General features: G+C 41.2%; 1 protein-coding gene across 4 annotated transcripts in view; it reads left to right on the top strand.

Moving 5' to 3' along the window:
• The first annotated feature begins 654 nt into the window (after positions 1-654).
• neb (nebulin) overlaps positions 655-18,750 on the top strand; it is a 56,229-nt gene continuing 38,133 nt past the window's right edge. For 2 of the 4 annotated variants that reach the window (XM_080838771.1, XM_080838769.1), the window contains exons 1-40: positions 655-767; positions 1,534-1,642; positions 1,849-1,912; positions 4,960-5,031; positions 5,901-6,014; positions 6,210-6,320; positions 6,539-6,643; positions 6,754-6,858; positions 7,093-7,197; positions 7,446-7,550; positions 8,341-8,445; positions 8,623-8,730; positions 9,139-9,255; positions 9,653-9,754; positions 9,859-9,966; positions 10,119-10,223; positions 10,344-10,442; positions 10,907-11,011; positions 11,160-11,267; positions 11,394-11,507; positions 11,876-12,073; positions 12,335-12,442; positions 12,558-12,656; positions 12,778-12,882; positions 12,987-13,094; positions 13,263-13,574; positions 13,810-14,016; positions 14,192-14,296; positions 14,426-14,533; positions 14,743-15,054; positions 15,297-15,503; positions 15,679-15,783; positions 15,920-16,027; positions 16,199-16,510; positions 16,702-16,908; positions 17,046-17,150; positions 17,509-17,616; positions 17,721-18,032; positions 18,155-18,361; positions 18,461-18,565. In XM_080838771.1, coding sequence (XP_080694897.1) covers positions 1,868-1,912; positions 4,960-5,031; positions 5,901-6,014; positions 6,210-6,320; positions 6,539-6,643; positions 6,754-6,858; positions 7,093-7,197; positions 7,446-7,550; positions 8,341-8,445; positions 8,623-8,730; positions 9,139-9,255; positions 9,653-9,754; positions 9,859-9,966; positions 10,119-10,223; positions 10,344-10,442; positions 10,907-11,011; positions 11,160-11,267; positions 11,394-11,507; positions 11,876-12,073; positions 12,335-12,442; positions 12,558-12,656; positions 12,778-12,882; positions 12,987-13,094; positions 13,263-13,574; positions 13,810-14,016; positions 14,192-14,296; positions 14,426-14,533; positions 14,743-15,054; positions 15,297-15,503; positions 15,679-15,783; positions 15,920-16,027; positions 16,199-16,510; positions 16,702-16,908; positions 17,046-17,150; positions 17,509-17,616; positions 17,721-18,032; positions 18,155-18,361; positions 18,461-18,565 — 5,271 coding nt within the window. In that variant the 5' untranslated portion in view covers positions 655-767; positions 1,534-1,642; positions 1,849-1,867. The remainder of the gene's footprint in view (positions 768-1,533; positions 1,643-1,848; positions 1,913-4,959; positions 5,032-5,900; positions 6,015-6,209; positions 6,321-6,538; positions 6,644-6,753; positions 6,859-7,092; positions 7,198-7,445; positions 7,551-8,340; positions 8,446-8,622; positions 8,731-9,138; positions 9,256-9,652; positions 9,755-9,858; positions 9,967-10,118; positions 10,224-10,343; positions 10,443-10,906; positions 11,012-11,159; positions 11,268-11,393; positions 11,508-11,875; positions 12,074-12,334; positions 12,443-12,557; positions 12,657-12,777; positions 12,883-12,986; positions 13,095-13,262; positions 13,575-13,809; positions 14,017-14,191; positions 14,297-14,425; positions 14,534-14,742; positions 15,055-15,296; positions 15,504-15,678; positions 15,784-15,919; positions 16,028-16,198; positions 16,511-16,701; positions 16,909-17,045; positions 17,151-17,508; positions 17,617-17,720; positions 18,033-18,154; positions 18,362-18,460; positions 18,566-18,750) is intronic. The other 2 variants (XM_080838772.1, XM_080838770.1) reach the window with 2 other exon arrangements.

The following is an 18,750-nucleotide window of genomic DNA, read 5'->3' as shown; positions in this document are numbered from 1 at the left end:
TGCTCGCACACATTAAGGTCATTATTCAAGGTTAGCACCTTAGCCTATAATTTGCAGGTATTTGTCAAGCCTTGGCCATCAGTGTGAGGAAATGAAAACAAGTGGGTTGCTCATCGGACACCAGCACACATTTTCAAGACTCCGGCCTACACCAGAAATGTAGACAAACCCGCTGTGTTAGTGTGTGAATCCATTTATTGCAAATGGTCCTTGAAAGGAAATTGGACTTGATCCTGGGTGGAGTTGATCCAGAATATTTCTCTAGTCACATTTTGTTCATGTTTCCTTGAATAGGTCATTGTCTTAATCGAGAGCCCTGGCTTTGACCTGGTTTGCAGCGGAACTGGAGTCATTGGCTCCAACAGATGACCTCAAAGACTCTGGCCTTCAGGGTGTTTGTCCTGAGGTCCAACCTTTCCCTTTAGCTCACACTTCACAGATCCTGCCTCTAAGGCAGCTGATCATCAAATACCTCCGTCCCTCTCCTCGCCACATCACCTCTTTGTCAACCATGTATTTATTTTTTCTCAGGGCTCTCCTCTTGGTTGAATCATAACAGATTTGCTGAACAGGTGCTCTTTTCTGACAGGATCGCTAGGTAAATTTAGCCTTTGAAACCTGAGAGTGGAGGTCCGTGATTGGCTGGCAGAGGCACATGATAACCAGGTCTCTGCCGCAGCTGTGTGCTGTCGGCTCTGAGTTTCTCAGGAGGGTAGAGTCAGGCAGGCTCTGGAGGCTCGGGAATCGCTCAAACTTTTAAGTCACCGGTAAGCAGCTTGCGACCGAAAATCACAGTAGAACCAAAACAGCAAAAAACCAAAGGCAAGTGGCTTAGCGGTGAGCTCGCCATCATTGCCATCCTTGCCATCATTCACACTTTGCATGGCCTCTGCTTTGGGATTGTTTTTCTTCTCCTGACTAACTGGACCAGTGGATGAAGTGGATTAAGGCTTGGTCTGCTGTCTTGGTGAACATCCTATGGAGAAGCTCTATAACAGAAGCTTTTCCAATCAATATCGATTCCAGTCAAGAGCTCTGTGACTGCAGTTTTGGGATACCCCACACAGGACATCTTCCTTTCCACTTGCCACTGGGGGCAGGAGTTGGCTCACTCATTCACCCTCTTTATTTCTTTTCTCCTTTTTTCCTTCTTTTTGAGTACATTTTTTAAATGTTTTAAAATTGTAATGTCTTGTCAGGTTTCTAAAAAAGGGTAGTCAGTTTGCAGTCCTATATTTAACCCTCCTGCCTCAGAAGGCATTGCTTCTCCTGCTAGCTAAACAAAGACAGCCAATGAGACTGCAGCATTAGCTTACATGACGAATAGCTGGAGCGCCTCAGGGCAGCTGTCGTGATCCCTCAGCCAGGAGGGGCGTAGCACTTTGGGGCATCTTGGGTGTCAAACTTCTAACTGAGGCCTGCAGAGGAGAACTGTCCTCTTAGCTTCGTTTTCTGTTTTGATTTTTGTTTTGTTCGCCTAGCTTTTCAAAAAAGTGTGACAGCATTTTGTGACGCGTCTCTGTCTCTATCTAGGTTTGCAGGAACACAATAAGTGGAATATCAGTTTTTGGCACGTGTGCATGGGAATTGAACAGCTACTGCAAAGTTGTTGGGAACTCTGTCAGGTCTTCTCTCTGAAAAGGTATGTTTAGCATGTAAATTCATTAATTGTTGTCTTTTCTATTATGCCCATGTTTGCTGTCTCGCTTATGACCAACAGAATTATAGTATTAAGCTCACAGTTATCGGCAACTGATATGTTTACTAAGCCGTATTTTGGTAGTATAACTTCACAGGTATGTCAGAGGTGCCTTTGGGAGAGTGTGTGACTTTCTTCTACCTGTACAGACCCTAGGACTGTTTCATTATGGCAGACGAAATTGAGGAGGAGTTTGAGGAGGAGATTGAGGAGGTAAGTTCTGATAGGTTCCATCACACCCAAAAAAATGTGTTAATAACACAACCAATGAATGACCTCGTCTCACAGGAAGCAAAATACATCTCATTCACCTTAAGCTTTCTGGACTGCTGTAGTGACTTAATCTGACACATCCCTCGGTCCCTATAGACCTGAGGCCCAATGGTGAGGATCTATGAATAGTTAGCTATGATACCAACTCAGTCAGCAGCGTCAGCAGCCAGTCATCTGCAAGCAGAGCTGGGTGTCATTTCATACAACCTCCTCCTTGGAGTCTCAGAGAACCTACCACCTACCTAAAGACATAGTAAATCAGGGTGTCGATAAAACCTTCACTTAAAGTTTCGCTTCTCTACAGTGTCCACAAACAGACTCTTCACAAGACGCCTGAACATTTCTTTTTTAAACCCATTAGATTGAATAGTATTATTCAGGATCACAAAAGGACCTTCATCGGCTCATAGAACTAAGAGTACTGAGCAGAGATATTTGTGACACTGTGACTGTAACAATATCCCCACTTGATTAGCACTGCGATCACTGAAACCTACGAACAATACATCAGAAACTAAAGTAATTTGCAATGCGTATACACCACACCAGAATTGTAATTCCCTTATGGTTATGTTTGCATTATGTACCAAATCATTTTTTTATGGTTTTCTGGACCACATACAACCAGACATGTCAGTTATGTTCACATTTCAACTATACTGTAAAGTATTCTTACATGGACAATTATAAAGATTGTTTGAATGGAAGTACCCACTGTTAGCTATGATATTCTCATGAACATCATGTTCATCATGGACCATTTATACTAACAGTGAGATTACGTTCTGTTCACATGTCGTGCCCCTCATGGAAAGGAGGGGAAGATCTCCTTAAAGCTATATTTGGAGCTGAAATATGATTGATTTAGGTGACATTGTGTTAAATTAGTTTTTGAATGGGCTGTTCCTATTGTTCAGGAACAGTATTTGAAAACAAAACAGACACCATATTGGAAGCATCATTTTGAAATTGGAACATTTGTCTTTGGACATTTCTACTGCGATGTTTTATAGTTTTAAAAGCTCCAGGCTTTAAGGATTTCTACACAGCTAACTGCAAATTCATGCAAATGTGTCCTTGTGTTTTTTTTACACTGTGTTTGTCTGAGTGTTCAATGGAAGAGTGAAAACAGAAGGCTGATACTTTAATTTCTGTTTCCTAGAGAAACAGGATTAAAGGTGGCCTTGTATAGGTTGACCATTTCTGGTGGAGATATCTTAAAGGGGATTGCAAATTGTAAGTTCATAGCACAGATAAACTTCACTCAACTTAAACCTTTTATTGTTGGCCATTTTGGATTCTCCTTTAACATATCAGCCAGTAAATGGTGCATGAGATTTACCGTCTTGTTTAAATTCAAAGATGGAAATCTTCACAGGGAGGAAACACTTTTAAGACACATACACTCTGGTTTCACTATTACTTTCATCCGCACTTACGATCAACACAAGGATCTATTGTTCTCAAAATAGTAAGTTGGCTTCAATCATGAGATGTATGGAATGTGAAGGAGCATACCAGATGACACTGTTTTTACCAGTTTTCCACATATGTCAGGGATCAGATATTTCTTGTCATGAGAAGATTATGGACACTCTTGTCAGAGGCCTTTTTATGTCAGGAATTACTTCTCTTCATCTCTCCCTCTAGTTTTTCTAAATTATTTCGTTTTTTCAAAGGAATCCAATCCCCCGATAAGGGAAAAGCGTCTCTCTGAGATAGTACTGGCAGTGGATACAAATATAGAAGTGGACATTTACGGCAGACTCTCAGGGAGGCAAATGAGACGAGCTGTGCTGTAAATCACACTCCTCCTGCTCTGTAACCATTAACGTCACACCCACAGAATGTGGGAAGGGGGGAGTAAGCATGGAGAAACCACCTGCAGAAGAAGGAGGAGTTGAAGGGGGGAAAGATAGTTTATCACCAATTTAATAGCCAATCATACCCCCTTTTCCACACACATCTTTCTGTTTCTGTTCAGCTCTGACGTCAGTAGGCAGTGCAGGAATAGAGTTTAGACTGTATGAGTCCTTGCAATTCCATAGGTCGTCATTAAGAAGCCACTTACAACTGCTGTTGAGTATACTCATGGTGTTTTTTTTTTTTTGCCCAGCTCTGATTGCTTGATTTATATATATATTGTGTCAGGCCTTTAGTAGAAGGTCCTAGAATGTTCTGAAAATTGGCCTTGTGATGGGGCTTTGTGAAGCAGCCTATTCTGGTAGATGTTTAGTCATGTTGGTGTTCAATCACGTTGTGATCCAATGAGCCAGTGTTAGAGTCTTAGTTGTTGCGGTGAAAGAGATCGGCCAGAGGTCAATAGAGTGAAACTTTTCTAACAAGCTATTTTTAGGAAATGGCCCTGAGGAGGTAATTATGTTGTACTGTGTATAGAATACTGTATCCTGTTTGAAGTAAGGTTTATGAATGTATCAAGCTGATACCATTTAAATATCTTGTTGAAATGACTGTCCAGTGGTGTCAGAATATCTTTGTGACCTCTAGTTTCTATTTACCATCACAACAATGGGTTTAGCTGTAAATAAGAATAGGGGTGAGGTCATCTGGGTGCTTGGATGTTCTGAGCAGTGGCAGTTCAGAAGGCTATGTCAGTCAAACTCAACACGGCAGGGCTATTACAGGCTCCTGTTTCCTCTCTGGAATAGAGAAATGGACACTGGCCGAATCCCCACTGATTACATTACGTGTAGTATTGACATGCGTCCAACTTGTGGTCACAATTGCAAAAAGTGTCATTTCAGCTGAGGGACGTTTTAGGCAGATAGGACATTGTTTGTAACCAAGTGTAGGTGGGTAGAGACACTTCCCTTAAGTTGTCGATCTTTTGGAATGGATATAGGGCTGTACAGTTGAACATCAGCTATAGCATCTCAGAGCTGGGGAAAAAGACCACCATGCAGTTCATCTCTAAAGTTCTTGTACGATCCTTGTTTGAAACCCTTGAGTTTGTCCCATATTTATAGTATGAGGAGGAGACAACGACTACTACGGTTACTCAGCAGGTTTCTCAGCAGTCCGTGGTCTCAGGGGCTCAGGTAAATGGCTTAATGCCTCAGGGCTGCCATAAGGGAGCTACGCCCCTGGTGCTTCCTAAACGTACACCACCTGCATGCTGCATGCGGGTTATGTCATTAATAAACGCACATAAATGTCTGTCTTGATAATCTAACAATTTACAAGTCAAGTTGTATGGAATATTGCTCAACAAAAAGGAGATAATTAGAGCAATCATAATATATTGTTTGAGTAGAGCTGTGAAATATTTTTGTAAAATAATCATTTTATGTTAGTTATCAGCAGCTTTAATTTAATTTAATCCCAGTAATGAGAGGCTTTGATTCATTCATGCCTGCATGCATTTCATCCCTATAAAGCATTCTGAAGTGCATGGGAACTTATACTCATGGTCCACTGATCAGACATGTGTTTTAAATGATCCGATGGATTTCCACCGAGAGTCGGTACCCCTTGTCTGTTGACCTGCTTCCTTTGTCTTGATGAGTTAATGCTCTGACACACACTTTTTATACCACTGATGAATCGCGTAAATAAAATAGTTTGGGTACAAGTAATTTTGTATGGGTCTGTCAACTCTGACTTGCAAGGTAAGATAAGATTCATATTGAAATAGTTCTAAGAGATGAGTAAACCTTGTAATGCATGACTATATCATATTCATGTGATACTGTATAGAAGACTTAATCTGCAATAGTGAATTATAAATTAAATTATAAAATGTACCACACTGCATTGACATTTCATTACAAATGTTCCATTGCTGGCCTGCAAATACAGGATGTTCATTTCATCTGTATATTCCATTTTGACCTGTTATCTGTTAATGAGGACATATTGGCTGATCCATCACTATCTGTGGAGCTGACTGAACTCTGCCTCTCTTCAGGGAGGTGTTGGCCTGCCCACCCGCAAGGTCAGGAAGAAGGTCAAGGTGGACACCACCAAGTTCATGACTCCTTACCTGGCCCACAGCCAGAAGATGCTGGATCAGTACAGTCACGTAAGACACCCCTCACTTTCTGTCCCTCAGCACCCTTCTCTTAGACAAAGAATTTCTAGTGCTCTTAACGTGATGCTAGCATGGCTAGCAATAATAAGGTCATGTTACACTTAAGATCTGAACCTTCACTTGACTCCAAAGAGCTCTGGACTGCAGAAGTATTTACTCAATGAATGTGATGCAAATGATTTCCAGAACAAGTACCGTGAGTCCTATGAGAAGAAGGTGAAGGGTCTGCCTTATGCCATCTCTAGTGACACTCCTGAGATGATTCGCATCAAGAAGGCTCAGGAGCAGCTCAGTGAGGTACTGTATGGAGGAAGCTCTCATCCGCATACTGTGCCATGTGCTGTTGAAAAAAAAGAATTCCTGCCACGCTCTCTATTTTCATTCCTCGGCACATACCATAAAAATATATCACAATGTCCGTATGTATTTTTGCTATCTTTGCCTTGCCACTGCACAGCTATTTCACAGGTTAGGTCTGGAGTAGGGCTATCTTTTATATTATCTTTGCCTTCCAGGTCAAATACCGCATGGAGGGTTTAAAGTCAAAGGTCTTGTGCAACTATGATGGTGAGGCTCTTGAGGTCGCCCACGTGAAGCATATGACTGACCTGATCAGCAAGGTTAGTATTCGCCCAATGTCTCAAACCGTTTCAATTACTGGTAAAAACCTCCCGAAAATAACACTTTCCACTGATAAAACTTTAAAACGCCCCGTATTGTTTTGCTACAGGTCCTGTACAGGCAGAAGTGGGACGAGACTAAGGACCGCTACCTGCTGCCTCCTGATGCTCCTGAGCTTGTTCTGGCTGTGAAGAATGCAGCAAACTACAGCAAGGTGGGTGCAAACCATCAGAAGAAAGAGTGTCACCATCTCCCGTCCACAAATATATACATACAGTATATATAAAGTCTTCAGATAAAGTCCATAGACATGGGACCACAAGATAATAGAAGTTAACTTTTTTGGAAATGGTCTATTGAGATATCTTTCTGTCATTAATGACTTTGGACTATGTACTGTGACATCTGTTTACCGTGAGGTTTGACTGGTCCTGTATTTGCCTTTCAGAAACTGTACACTGAGGCCTGGGATGAGGATAAGACTATGTTTTACCCATACAGTGACAGTCCTGAACTTCGTAGGGTTGCCAAAGCCCAAGAGGTCCTCAGTGATGTAAGTAGGCCATTACATTTTGCCATGCAGTATTTCATTCAAGAATAAATGTGATGAGTCCCATATTTACCAACCAATTACGGTATTATTTAAATATTGCATTAAATGCAATTGACACTGTACTATAAGAGTGCTTGATTGGCATTTTATCTTTGAAATCACCCTGGTTTCAGGGGTTTCAAAAATGTGTTAGAGGATTTGATGCTGCAGAAGTAACCAAAACACCCCCAATACCCTTTTCACTACAGATCAATTATAAGAAGGGTCATGATGAACGCAAGGCCAAGTATACATCCTTGGCTGATACTCCAGAAATGGAGCTGGCCAGGAAGGTCACCAACCAGCGCAGTGATGTGAGTTGTACCGCCTTTCAACTACACACCGCTTGGGCCGAGTTTGCATCTGCTATTCCTGGGTCTGGTGCAACATTTTTAGATGTGCCCAGCAGGGTTTGTTTTAGGGAATGGCATACTTGAGTTATATATTTTATCTCTATATCAGCCCCCTTTGCCTGTGTGATTTCGACAGCTGATCTGTAACTGGGTTTGCCACAAGTTCCCACCAGTGTACAGAAGGTCTGAAATACTAAGAAATGTAATACCTTTTGACCTAAACGTTTTTTTAATGGTCTCTTTGAACCATTCAGAGCACACTTTGTATTATAAAATCTTCATTCAAACACTCTTTTTTTTATTCACATAATCGTATTGACCCATCTGTGACAATTGTTTGAAACATAACACACAAAAACCTCAGTTTTAAAATATAATACCCCCCACCGCCACCCGCCAGCGAGAGGGATTGTGGGAGAGTGTATAAGCCCTGTTGGCTAGAGCTGTCACCCACCACCAGATGGGCACCTCAACAAGCCATGGGCTCTGCCGTCCCAGAGAGACAGACAGGGATATCTCCCACCTGCTGCCTGATATTAATAGGGAGCCACATATCTGTCCAGACTGTGCTAAGTAAAGGACAACAAAGGGCCTCAGGCCAGGAAACATGACAGCAGAAAAGACCCTTCTGTCTGTTTCACTGTAATGAATGCAATGAAAGTGCAATGAAGTACTTGTTAACGAATATGAAATATCAATTTGAATCTAAATACATCCTTTGTTTAACAATTAATAATGTGTGTCTTTACAGCTCAAATACCGTGAGGATTACAACAAGAATATCAGGGGCAAGTGGTGTGAGACCCCTTACTTTGACGTTGCCGTCGGAAGAATGGCCATGGACAACCTTAGCTCCGTAAGCCCTTTGGACCTGGGATAGTCCATTTTCATGTTCATGAAATGTTGTACAGTAATAGAAGTGGTATACATATAATCATACCAATCAATATTTTATGTTTTTTTTTGTAATACAACTGTGAGTATTCGTAACTGATGTTCCCACTCGTATGCTTTCATCATCTTTCAACTACAGAAAAAATACACGCAAAAGTATGAAGACGGGAAAGACCAAATCTACTTCATGCAAACGGACACACCGGAGTACGGCACTCGCAAGAAGGCCGGCGTCGCTGCAAGTTCGGTGCGTGTTTTTTCTCCCCCCCTCCCCCCATGCACACACTCTTTCATAATACTCGTTCCCTCCTTCTGATTCATCCTCCTTTTTATAACACACCACTCATAGTTCAGGCTCTGTTTTGACCGGTGAGCCTTGACGCAACAGTCTTGTGTGGCTCAGAGGGAACTGTACCAGGCCATGCCCACCTGAGATACGACCCTTTGGTGTCTGGAATATAAATGCCAACTTGGATTAGCTTGCTAGCCAGAATATTAGTCGCACAACAATAACGCTTTACAATATTGACAGTACTTTTAATCTTTTGGATGGAAGATCTCAAGTGTCTCCATTAATTGCACAATCACAATGAATCACTGTATTTTCATGACCCCCCTTACAAAGCTGGTGCTTTAATATGGTTTGTCTTTATAGGTGAAATACAGAAAGGACTACGAGAAGACAAAGGCAGTGGCCGGCTACAACGTTCTCCCCGCAACAGACAATCCCCTACTGCGTCAGCTGAGATATGCCGGCACTATCCTTAGTGATGTATGTGGTCACTCCTCCTCCAATGATAGATAGATAGATAGATAGATAGATGAATACTTTATTAATCCCGTGGGGAAATTCTGGGATCTTGCAGCTCTCTCATACAATGTCACCATTATGTTCCCAGTTTTGAGTGCATTCTATTGCAACTATAAATATGATTAAAATTACACTTAAACAAACAAACCACAAGTGCACACATACACAGATTTGAGACACTGCATAAAACTGTCCACCAAATGGGCAAATGCATATCTAAATGTTAATACAAATTGCAATATAGTAAAGTAAGATTTAGGCCCAATCATCAATTAAGCCCTTGCCCTCAAATTCAGATATACAGGAGCACAATGATAGTAGCTAATGAATGTTATTTTTGTTGTCCTCTCCTGTTTAGAAAGTCTATAAAGCCGGCTATCAGAAATCACGGGGATCCAGCATCAACTACTGTGACACACCCAAGTTCAAGATGGACACTATCCTCAAGCAGTTTAGTGGTGTGAGTTGGGAAGTTTTGTGAATAACTGTTGTGTTCCCTGAATTGAAAGACTATTTTTAATGGGTATTTAGCTTTGATGGTGATCCTGTAAATCTCTTCTTCAGGCACAATATACAGATAAGTATGATAATGAGGTGAAAGGTCATTATATCGGCAGCTATGAGGACATCTTCATGCGCCACTGTCAGAAGATGGAGGAGATAAAGAGCGAAGTGAGTCACCCCCTCCGGTGTGTCTCCTGTAGAAAGTAAATGGTTCAGAGGAATCCAAAGCTAATGAGTTTTAAATTATATATTTGTTAAACTCTTCTATTTGCAATTACATCATCAGTCATGTTAATATACTCCCGCCCTACCTTTTCCAGACCAATTATAAAGCGGATTATGAGGACATAAAGACAAGGTGTTTCTTCCCTCAAACTGTAACGCAAACATATGAAGTCATGAAGAAGTTGGACCAGTGCAAAGATGTGAGTTGACATTGGTGATATATATATATATTATTGTTTTTAATCAAGCTTTCCAAGTGTAGTTGTTGACTGATATTTGTAGATAATTGAGGATTGTCCCTGTGTGGTTTCCTTTTGCAGAAACAATATCGCCAGCATCCAGACACGGTCAAATTCACGCAAGTGACAGACTCACCTGTCATGGTGCAAGCCGGAATTAACGCCAAGCAGCTAAGTGACGTATGTATCCTATGTGCATCTTTTCATTTAGCCTGTGCATACACTAAAACTGCCATTCATTCAAACGTGGCTGTGTGAGAGAGTAGTAGATTAGCACTGTGATTGAATGATGATCACAGAGAAGCACTCAAAACTGTTTCCATGGCATTAGGGCTCTTTCATCTAGGATGTCTCCCCCCTCCCCCTCAAAACTCATTCATGGCCCAGCTGCCTTGCTCTGGATGCTATGGAAACCAGAGCAAGCAGCTTTTTTTTATTTTTGGAAACGTCTTCGCAGATTGCCCAAAAATACACCAAGGGAAAGGCCAGTCAGTCAGGCAAAGAGGTTTTGTTACAAAATCTCTCAGTTTCCCGGGCTGTAGTGCCACCTAGTGAAGCTCAGCGACATGAGAACTAACAGTACAGGAAATCGGAGAGAGTCCAGACCACTGTTTTACCATCTCACTTCCATGTTGTTTTTGCAGCTCAATTACAAAGCAAAGTATGAAGAAACAAAGTTCAAAACTCACGTACCCCCGGACTACCCCTTCTTTATTCAGTCAAGAGTCAACGCTTTTAACCTCAGTGATGTAAGTATGAGTACTTCTTAGTACTCCTAGTGTCCTGTTAAATGTATGTGTACTTTTCTTACAACCCCTCTCTGTATGCATACACACTTCATGTGTTTACAACATATGCACTCCATAAGCAATAAACATGTTTTCTGTTGATTTTCAGAATTGTTACAAATATGACTGGGACAAAACAAAAGCAAATAAATTTGAGGTTAAAGGGGATGCCATTTCAATCCTTGCTGCCCGTGCCCATACAAATATTGCCAGTGATGTGAGTATTCTGACCTAAACAAATTGAGTTACAGGAATTGTTCTCTCTGGTTGGTCTGTTACATTACATTACATTTTTTGTTTGTTTGGAGAAAGTTACATCTGTTGTCGGTTGTGTTTATTCCAGGTCAAATATAAGAAGGAGTATGAGAAGAATAGAGGACATATGATTGGTGCCCTCAGTATCAAAGACGACCCCAAGATGATGCACTCTATGCATGTGGCCAAAATTCAAAGTAATGTAAGTTGCAGCATTACCAACTGAACGTATGTGGACTTTGTGTATCAATGTGGATCAATAACCTATATGATGCAAATCTATTTACATATCTGTCGTAATTTTAGTTATACACAAGCAAATATGTTATATTACTTGTGCTATTGGTTGGGGACATCCCACAGCATCCAAACCTCTCACTGTAAGACTGTCAAGTTCTCATCCCCAACAACCTAATATTATAACACAACAGGGTGCACTACAACCATCATACAAATACTTAACAACAACAACAACAATGATGGCGCCTTTGAAAGCATTTTCACTGGGGTTGTTTATGCTATACCTAAGTGATCACTTAAAATCTGCATTATTCTAAAATATCTCCACAGCGGGAGTATACGAAAGACTATGAGAAGACAAAGACCAAGTACTCCCCCACCCTGGACATGATGATGGTCACTCTGGCTAAAAAGTCCCAGGGTATCGCAAGTATGGCTGGCTACAGAAACATCCCCACCAACTACCGCATGCCATACAATAGTATGGGCCTGGAATTGGCAAAGAATGCCAACTTCATCCAGAGTGATGTAAGGATATTTTCTGACTTTCCCTCAACAGAGATGCACCACTGTTGTGTTTACAAATTATTTGGATACTATACTGTCAACTAATCTCTCCTCAAGTCTCTCCAATAAATTATTTTTAATGTATTTGTTTAACATAATATGAGAAGGCCTAATGTTCACAAACACAATTGATGTTGCATTCAACAATAGCGCAGGAAAACACGATTACTGTTGTGTTAAAGCATGTTCTTGAATGTCCACATACTAATCTTCCAACTCTAGAATGAATATAAGTCAGACTACAACAACTCCGTCAAAGGATCTCCTTGGGTGCCCTATGGGTCGTTGGACTTCGAAAAGACAAAGAAGGCTGGAGATATATTTAGTGAGGTAAGATGTAGTTTTAATAATTATTCTAAATAATTATGAAAGCAATTTAAATTGTTTAAATTGACATTGACAGATCAGTATATATTTCTCATGTTTCTCATGCTTTCGACCCTAGAAAAAGTACAGGCAGCACCCAGATACCATTCCATTCACCGCTATTGATGACCATCCGACCATGATGCAGGCCAAAGTTAACCAGATGTTGAGGAGTGATGTAAGTTTTTCCAACCTTTCACATTCATAACGTACCTCTCCTTATAAAACTTCATGAATAGTTTTCTTTTGTTTTGAACAGTAGTACCTCTCTTAGAAAACAATGTATTTCTTCTCTGTAGCTTCACTACAAAAGTGGTCTGGAGGAGCTCAATCAAAAGTACTCCATACCTGCCGATGTCCCACAGTTCCTTCAAGCAAGATCCAATGCTTACAACATCAGCGAGGTATGGTAGTGTTCTGAGGCTCCTTATGATTTGGACCAAGGCATTCTTTGTGTATCAGTGCTTACTTGACTGTTATTGAATTGGAATTTCTGTTATTCAATCAGAAATATTACAAGATGGCTTGGGGTGAGACTATTGCAAAGGGGTACGATATGAAACAAGATGCTATGTCTGTCCTCGCCGCTAAAAAAGCCACTCACGCAGCTAGCGATGTAAGTACCTCCCGTCATACTTTCGATTAAATCATTCTTCGCAAAGGTATTCTTCGTTATTAATTATTGTGATATTGGAACATAATTCCGTATTGGTAAGGTAAACATAACATTATGTGCATTCAGATGAAAACAGCACACTGTTTGACCAGTTTTGTTCCCTCACAGTACCAATACAAAAAGGCGTACAACAAGGCAAAGGGCCACCAGATTGGTTGCCGCAACATTAAGGACGACCCTCTGTTGGTGCACTACATGGCGGTGGCCAAGATGCAGAGTGACAAGAACTACACGAAGGACTACCACAAGTCCAAGCTGAAGTACAGCTCCCCTGTGGACATGATAAGTCTGACTCATGCTAAGGAAGCTTCAGCTAAGCAGACCAATGCCGGTTACAGGAAAGTCTTTCACAACTACACCCTTCTCCCAGATGCGATGGGCCTGGAATTGGCTCGTACCATGGCTCTAAATTCAAGCGATGTAAGTTATGTACAAGTCACTGTTTCAATGTTTGCAATAGCTCAGTTGGTGTACATTGGTTGCTGACACACATTTAATATGACTTGTACAATAACTGAGATTAAAAGTACCTAACCTTAAGCTGCATTTCAGTCAATTACATTAAACTAGATTGTGTTGAGATAGTGATTTCAGTTTTATGGGGGCAACAAAACACATTGCCTAAGTCCGATCCTGACACCCCCTCACCTTACAGAACAACTACAGGTCTGAGTACAACAACAATTTCAGGGGGACAGGGTGGGTCCCCATTGGCTCTATGGACGTTGAGTTGGCAAAGGCTAAAACTAAAGCCCTGGAAGAACACTCCTACCGCCAGCATCCCAGCAACTTCAAGTTTAGCAGCCTGACAGACAACATGCACATGGCCCTTGCAATGTCCAACCAGAAGCAGCTTGGAGAGGTCAGTGTGTTTTAACACAAGACAATGATTCTATAATGATTTTGAATGATAATTTAAACACACATAATAAGTGTTACGTGAGTAAGATTTAATTCGCTCTGGAAGTATGGAATAATCTGACCCAGTCAGTTATAAAGCAGGTGGTGATGGTTTTTCCCTCATGTCTACATTTCAGGCTGCATACAGGGCTGCAGGTGAGAAGGTTAAGCACACCTACAACTTGCCTGCAGACTGCCCACAGTTCCTCCAGGCCAAGTTCAACGCACAGACAATGAGTGAAGTATGTATGCTTGGGCGATGACCCAACAGCTCCTTTGCATGTAAATGATACATGGAAATCATTGTCCAAGTTTTGAGCAGGTTATTGATTTTTAAACTGCTGCATTGATATTGTGTATTTGTATTCCAGCAACACTACAAGAGCAAGTGGATTGAGGATATTGCCAAGGGTTATGACATGAGGAATGATGCCATTCCAATCATTGCTGCCAAGAAAGGAAGACACATGATCAGCAACGTGAGTTTGATGTAGATTTATGTCTTGTTAGTTTATAACTAGTTGGTTATGCAGATTTTTTTAAACAATAATCCCGTGTGTGTCCTCTAAAGGGAAGTAATGTAGGATGCTCATCCTCTTTAAGTTTTTTTCTGTAAAATTCACTGTATCTTGTACTGTTACATGTCATGTTCTTGACCTGATGACCTTACCATAATTTCCCCCTGAAGTTCCAATACAAGAAAGACTTTGAGAAGTCAAAGGGCCACCAGATTGGTTGCCGCAACATTAAGGACGACCCTCTGCTGGTTCACTACATGGCGGTGGCCAAGATGCAGAGTGAGAAGAACTACACGAAGGACTACCACAAGTCCAAGCTGAAGTACAGCTCCCCTGTGGACATGATAAGTCTGACTCATGCTAAGGAAGCTTCAGCTAGGCAGACCAATGCAGGTTACAAGAAAGTCTTTCACAGCTACACCCTCCTCCCAGATGCGATGGGCCTGGAATTGGCTCGTACCATGAACATAAATTCAAGTGATGTAAGTTATGTACAAGACACTGTTTCAATGTTTGCAATAGCTCAGTTAGTGTACATTGGTTGCTGACACACACTAAATATGTTGTGGACTCGTACAATAACGGAGATTTGAAGTACTTAACCTTGAACTGGATTTCAGTCAGTTACATAAAACTAGATTGTGATGAGATAGTAATTTCAGTTTTTATAGGGGCAACAAAAAACATTGCCTAAGTCTGATCCTGACACCCCCTCACCTTACAGAACAACTACAGGTCTGAGTACAACAACAATTTCAGGGGGTCAGGGTGGGTCCCCATTGGCTCTATGGACGTTGAGTTGGCAAAGGCTGCAGGTAAAGCCCTGGAAGAACACTCCTACCGCCAGCATCCCAGCAACTTCAAGTTTAACAGCCTGACAGACAACATGCACATGGCCCTCGCAATGTCCAACCAGAAGCAGCTTGGAGAGGTCAGTGTGTTTAAACAAAAGACAAGGATTCTATAATGATTTTGAATGATAATTTTAACACACATAATAAGTGTAACGTGCATACGATTGAATTCACTCTGGAAGTAGGAAATAATCTGACCCGGTCAGTTATAAAGCAGGTGGTGATGGTTTTTCCCTCATGTCTACATTTCAGGCTGCATACAGAGCTTCAGGTGAGAAGTTCAAGCACACCTACAACTTGCCTGCAGACTGCCCACAGTTCGTCCAGGCCAAGTTCAACGCACAGACAATGAGTGAAGTATGTATGCTTGGGCAATGACCCACCAATTCCTTTGCATGTACATGCAAATCCCGCCACAGCTTTTCATGGTCCACGTTTTGAACAGGTTATTTATTTTTAACTGCTGCATTGATAATGTGTATTTGAATTCCAGCAACACTACAAGAGCAAGTGGATTGAGGATATTGCCAAGGGTTATGACATGAGGAATGATGCCATTCCAATCATTGCTGCCAAAACAGGAAGCCGCATTATCAGCAACGTGAGTTCGATGTGGAGATTTTTCAAACAATAATCCCATGTGTGTCCTCTAAAGGGAAATGATGTAGGATGCTCATCCTCTTTAAGTTTATTTCTTTAAAATTCACTGTTCCCTCTACTGTAACATGACATGTTCTTGACCCGATGAACTTACCATAATTTCCTACTACAGTTCCAATACAAGAAAGACTTTGAGAAGTCAAAGGGCCACCACATCGGTTGCCGCAACATTAAGGACGACCCTCTGCTGGTGCACTACATGGCAGTGGCCAAGTTGCAGAGTGAGAAGAACTACAAAAAGGACTACCACAAGTCCAAGCTGAAGTACAGCTCCCCTGTGGACATGATGAGCGTTACTCATGCTAAAGAAGCTTCAGCTAAGCAGACAAATGCTGGCTACAAGCAACTCATCCACAACTACACCCTTCCCCCAGATTCTATGGGCCTAGAGCTTGCTCGTTCCATGAATTCTAGCGCTAGTGATGTAAGTGATAATCTGAAACACAACCATTTAACAGAATATGCACACCTTAAGCTATATATATATACACACGCGCACATACGCACGCACACACACGCACACACACACACACACACACACACAACACACATACGGAAAGTTATATCTAGGGCTTTTTGTAACCATTCCTGCAATATGTTCCTTCATTTTTTTAGTATGAATACAAGGCTGAATACAACAACAATATGAAAGGACTTCCATGGGTGCCTATAGGCTCCCTGGGCGTTGATTTGGCAAGAACTTGTTCGGAGATCCGGAGTGAGGCAAGATACCGCACTCATCCTTCGGTCCATCCATTCCACAGGCTCATGGACTCCATGGATATGGTTTTGTGCACTGCCAACAACAAGCAAATGAACAAGGTACAGGGTCAAATCTAGAAATTCACCTTCGGATGTGTGTATATATATATATATATATATATATATATATAGATATATATTAGATGAAGTGCCTTGTTTGTTGCTTAAGCTATAGTTTTCTATGCGTTTCATTACAGCAAGCCTACAGTGCCGCCTGGGAGAAGGAAAAACTTAAGGTCCACGTCATGCCTGACAGTCCTGAGTATGTGCTGGCAAAGGCGAATGCAATCACAATGAGTAATGTACGTATCTCTCTATATAAGATTATGACATGCACTACAGTGGCTAGGTTTTTGTAGCTAAACACAATTGGCTGCATTTTTATTTTGTAATAATTGTTAGATTTAGCTGAAAAAAACCTTATTCATTTAAAGCATTCATTATTAATGTTATAAATGTTTAAATACATTTTCTTAGACAGTTTGGATAAAAGTGTCTACCAAATACCTAATACACTGATCTTCACATATTAAAATGGCCTTGTTCTGAAGTATATGCAGTAATTCACATTTGCACTAATGTTATATTAAACATAGTTTTTTGTTAGTGTAAATTTTTTCATTAACTGCATTGTAAATTATGTAATTTCCCTGTCTCTAGAAACGTTACAGGGCTGGTCTGGAAGCGATGGCGAAGGCTGGCTACCATATCACACCTGATTCCATTTCTGTCCTTGCTGCAAAATCTGGCAGCAAAATAGCAAGTGATGTGAGTGAACATAAATTCAATGTTAATAGAATTTTTTTTCAATCAATAAATACTCTGGATGACTCGTCATTTATTGTGATGAAATATCTGTAATGCTTTTGCAGTACAAGTATAAGTTGGCTTACAACAAGGCAAAGGGCCACCACATTGGTTGCCGCAACATTAAGGACGACCCTCTGCTGGTGCACTACATGGCAGTGGCCAAGATGCAGAGTGACAAGAACTACACGAAGGACTACCACAAGTCCAAGCTGAAGTACAGCTCCCCTGTGGACATGATGAGCGTTACTCATGCTAAAGAAGCTTCAGCTAAGCAGACCAATGCTGGCTACAAGAAACGCCTTCACAGCTACACCCTCCTCCCAGATGCGATGGGCCTAGCGCTTGCTCGTACCATGAACACTAGCGCTAGTGATGTGAGTGCAAATCTGAAACATAAACATAACACAAAACATATACACACCAAAAAGCACCAACATTCACAATTCCTACATTTTTTTGTTAAAATTTTTGCAATTTCATCCTTCCCTTTTTTTAGAATGAGTACAAGGCTGAATACAACAACAATATGAAAGGACTTCCATGGGTGCCTATAGGCTCCCTGGGTGTTGAATTGGCAAGAGTTAGTTCGGAGATCCGGAGTGAGGCAAGATACCGCACTCATCCTTCGGTCCATCCATTCCACAGGCTCATGGACTCCATGGATATGGTTTTGTGCACTTCCAACAACAAGCAAATGAACAAGGTACAGGGTCAAATCTAGAAATTCATAGAAATATGTATATATTAGATGAAGTACCTTGTTTGTTGCTTGAGCTATAATTTTCTATGCGTTTCATTCCAGCAAGCCTACAGTGCCGCCTGGGAGAAGGAAAAACTTAAGGTCCACCTCATGCCTGACAGTCCTGAGTTTGTGCTGGCAAAGGCGAATGCAATCACAATGAGTAATGTACGTACCTTGTACAGAAATGGCCTTAACTCCTAGTGCCACCAATTAAAAGTGTGAATAACTAGCAATGTGATTAATCTTTTGCATGACAGATTGTTACACTGTTAGCTACAGGAATGTAGAAATCTCTGACACCTTTCACATAACATAACAGTGATATTTAGAGATTAAAAATGATTAAAATT

Source organism: Sprattus sprattus (genome assembly GCF_963457725.1).
Source record: "Sprattus sprattus genome assembly, chromosome: 5".
Classification (NCBI taxonomy): domain Eukaryota; kingdom Metazoa; phylum Chordata; class Actinopteri; order Clupeiformes; family Clupeidae; genus Sprattus; species Sprattus sprattus.
Note: the sequence above shows the minus strand (reverse complement) of the source record. Positions and strands in the feature narration are given on the sequence as shown.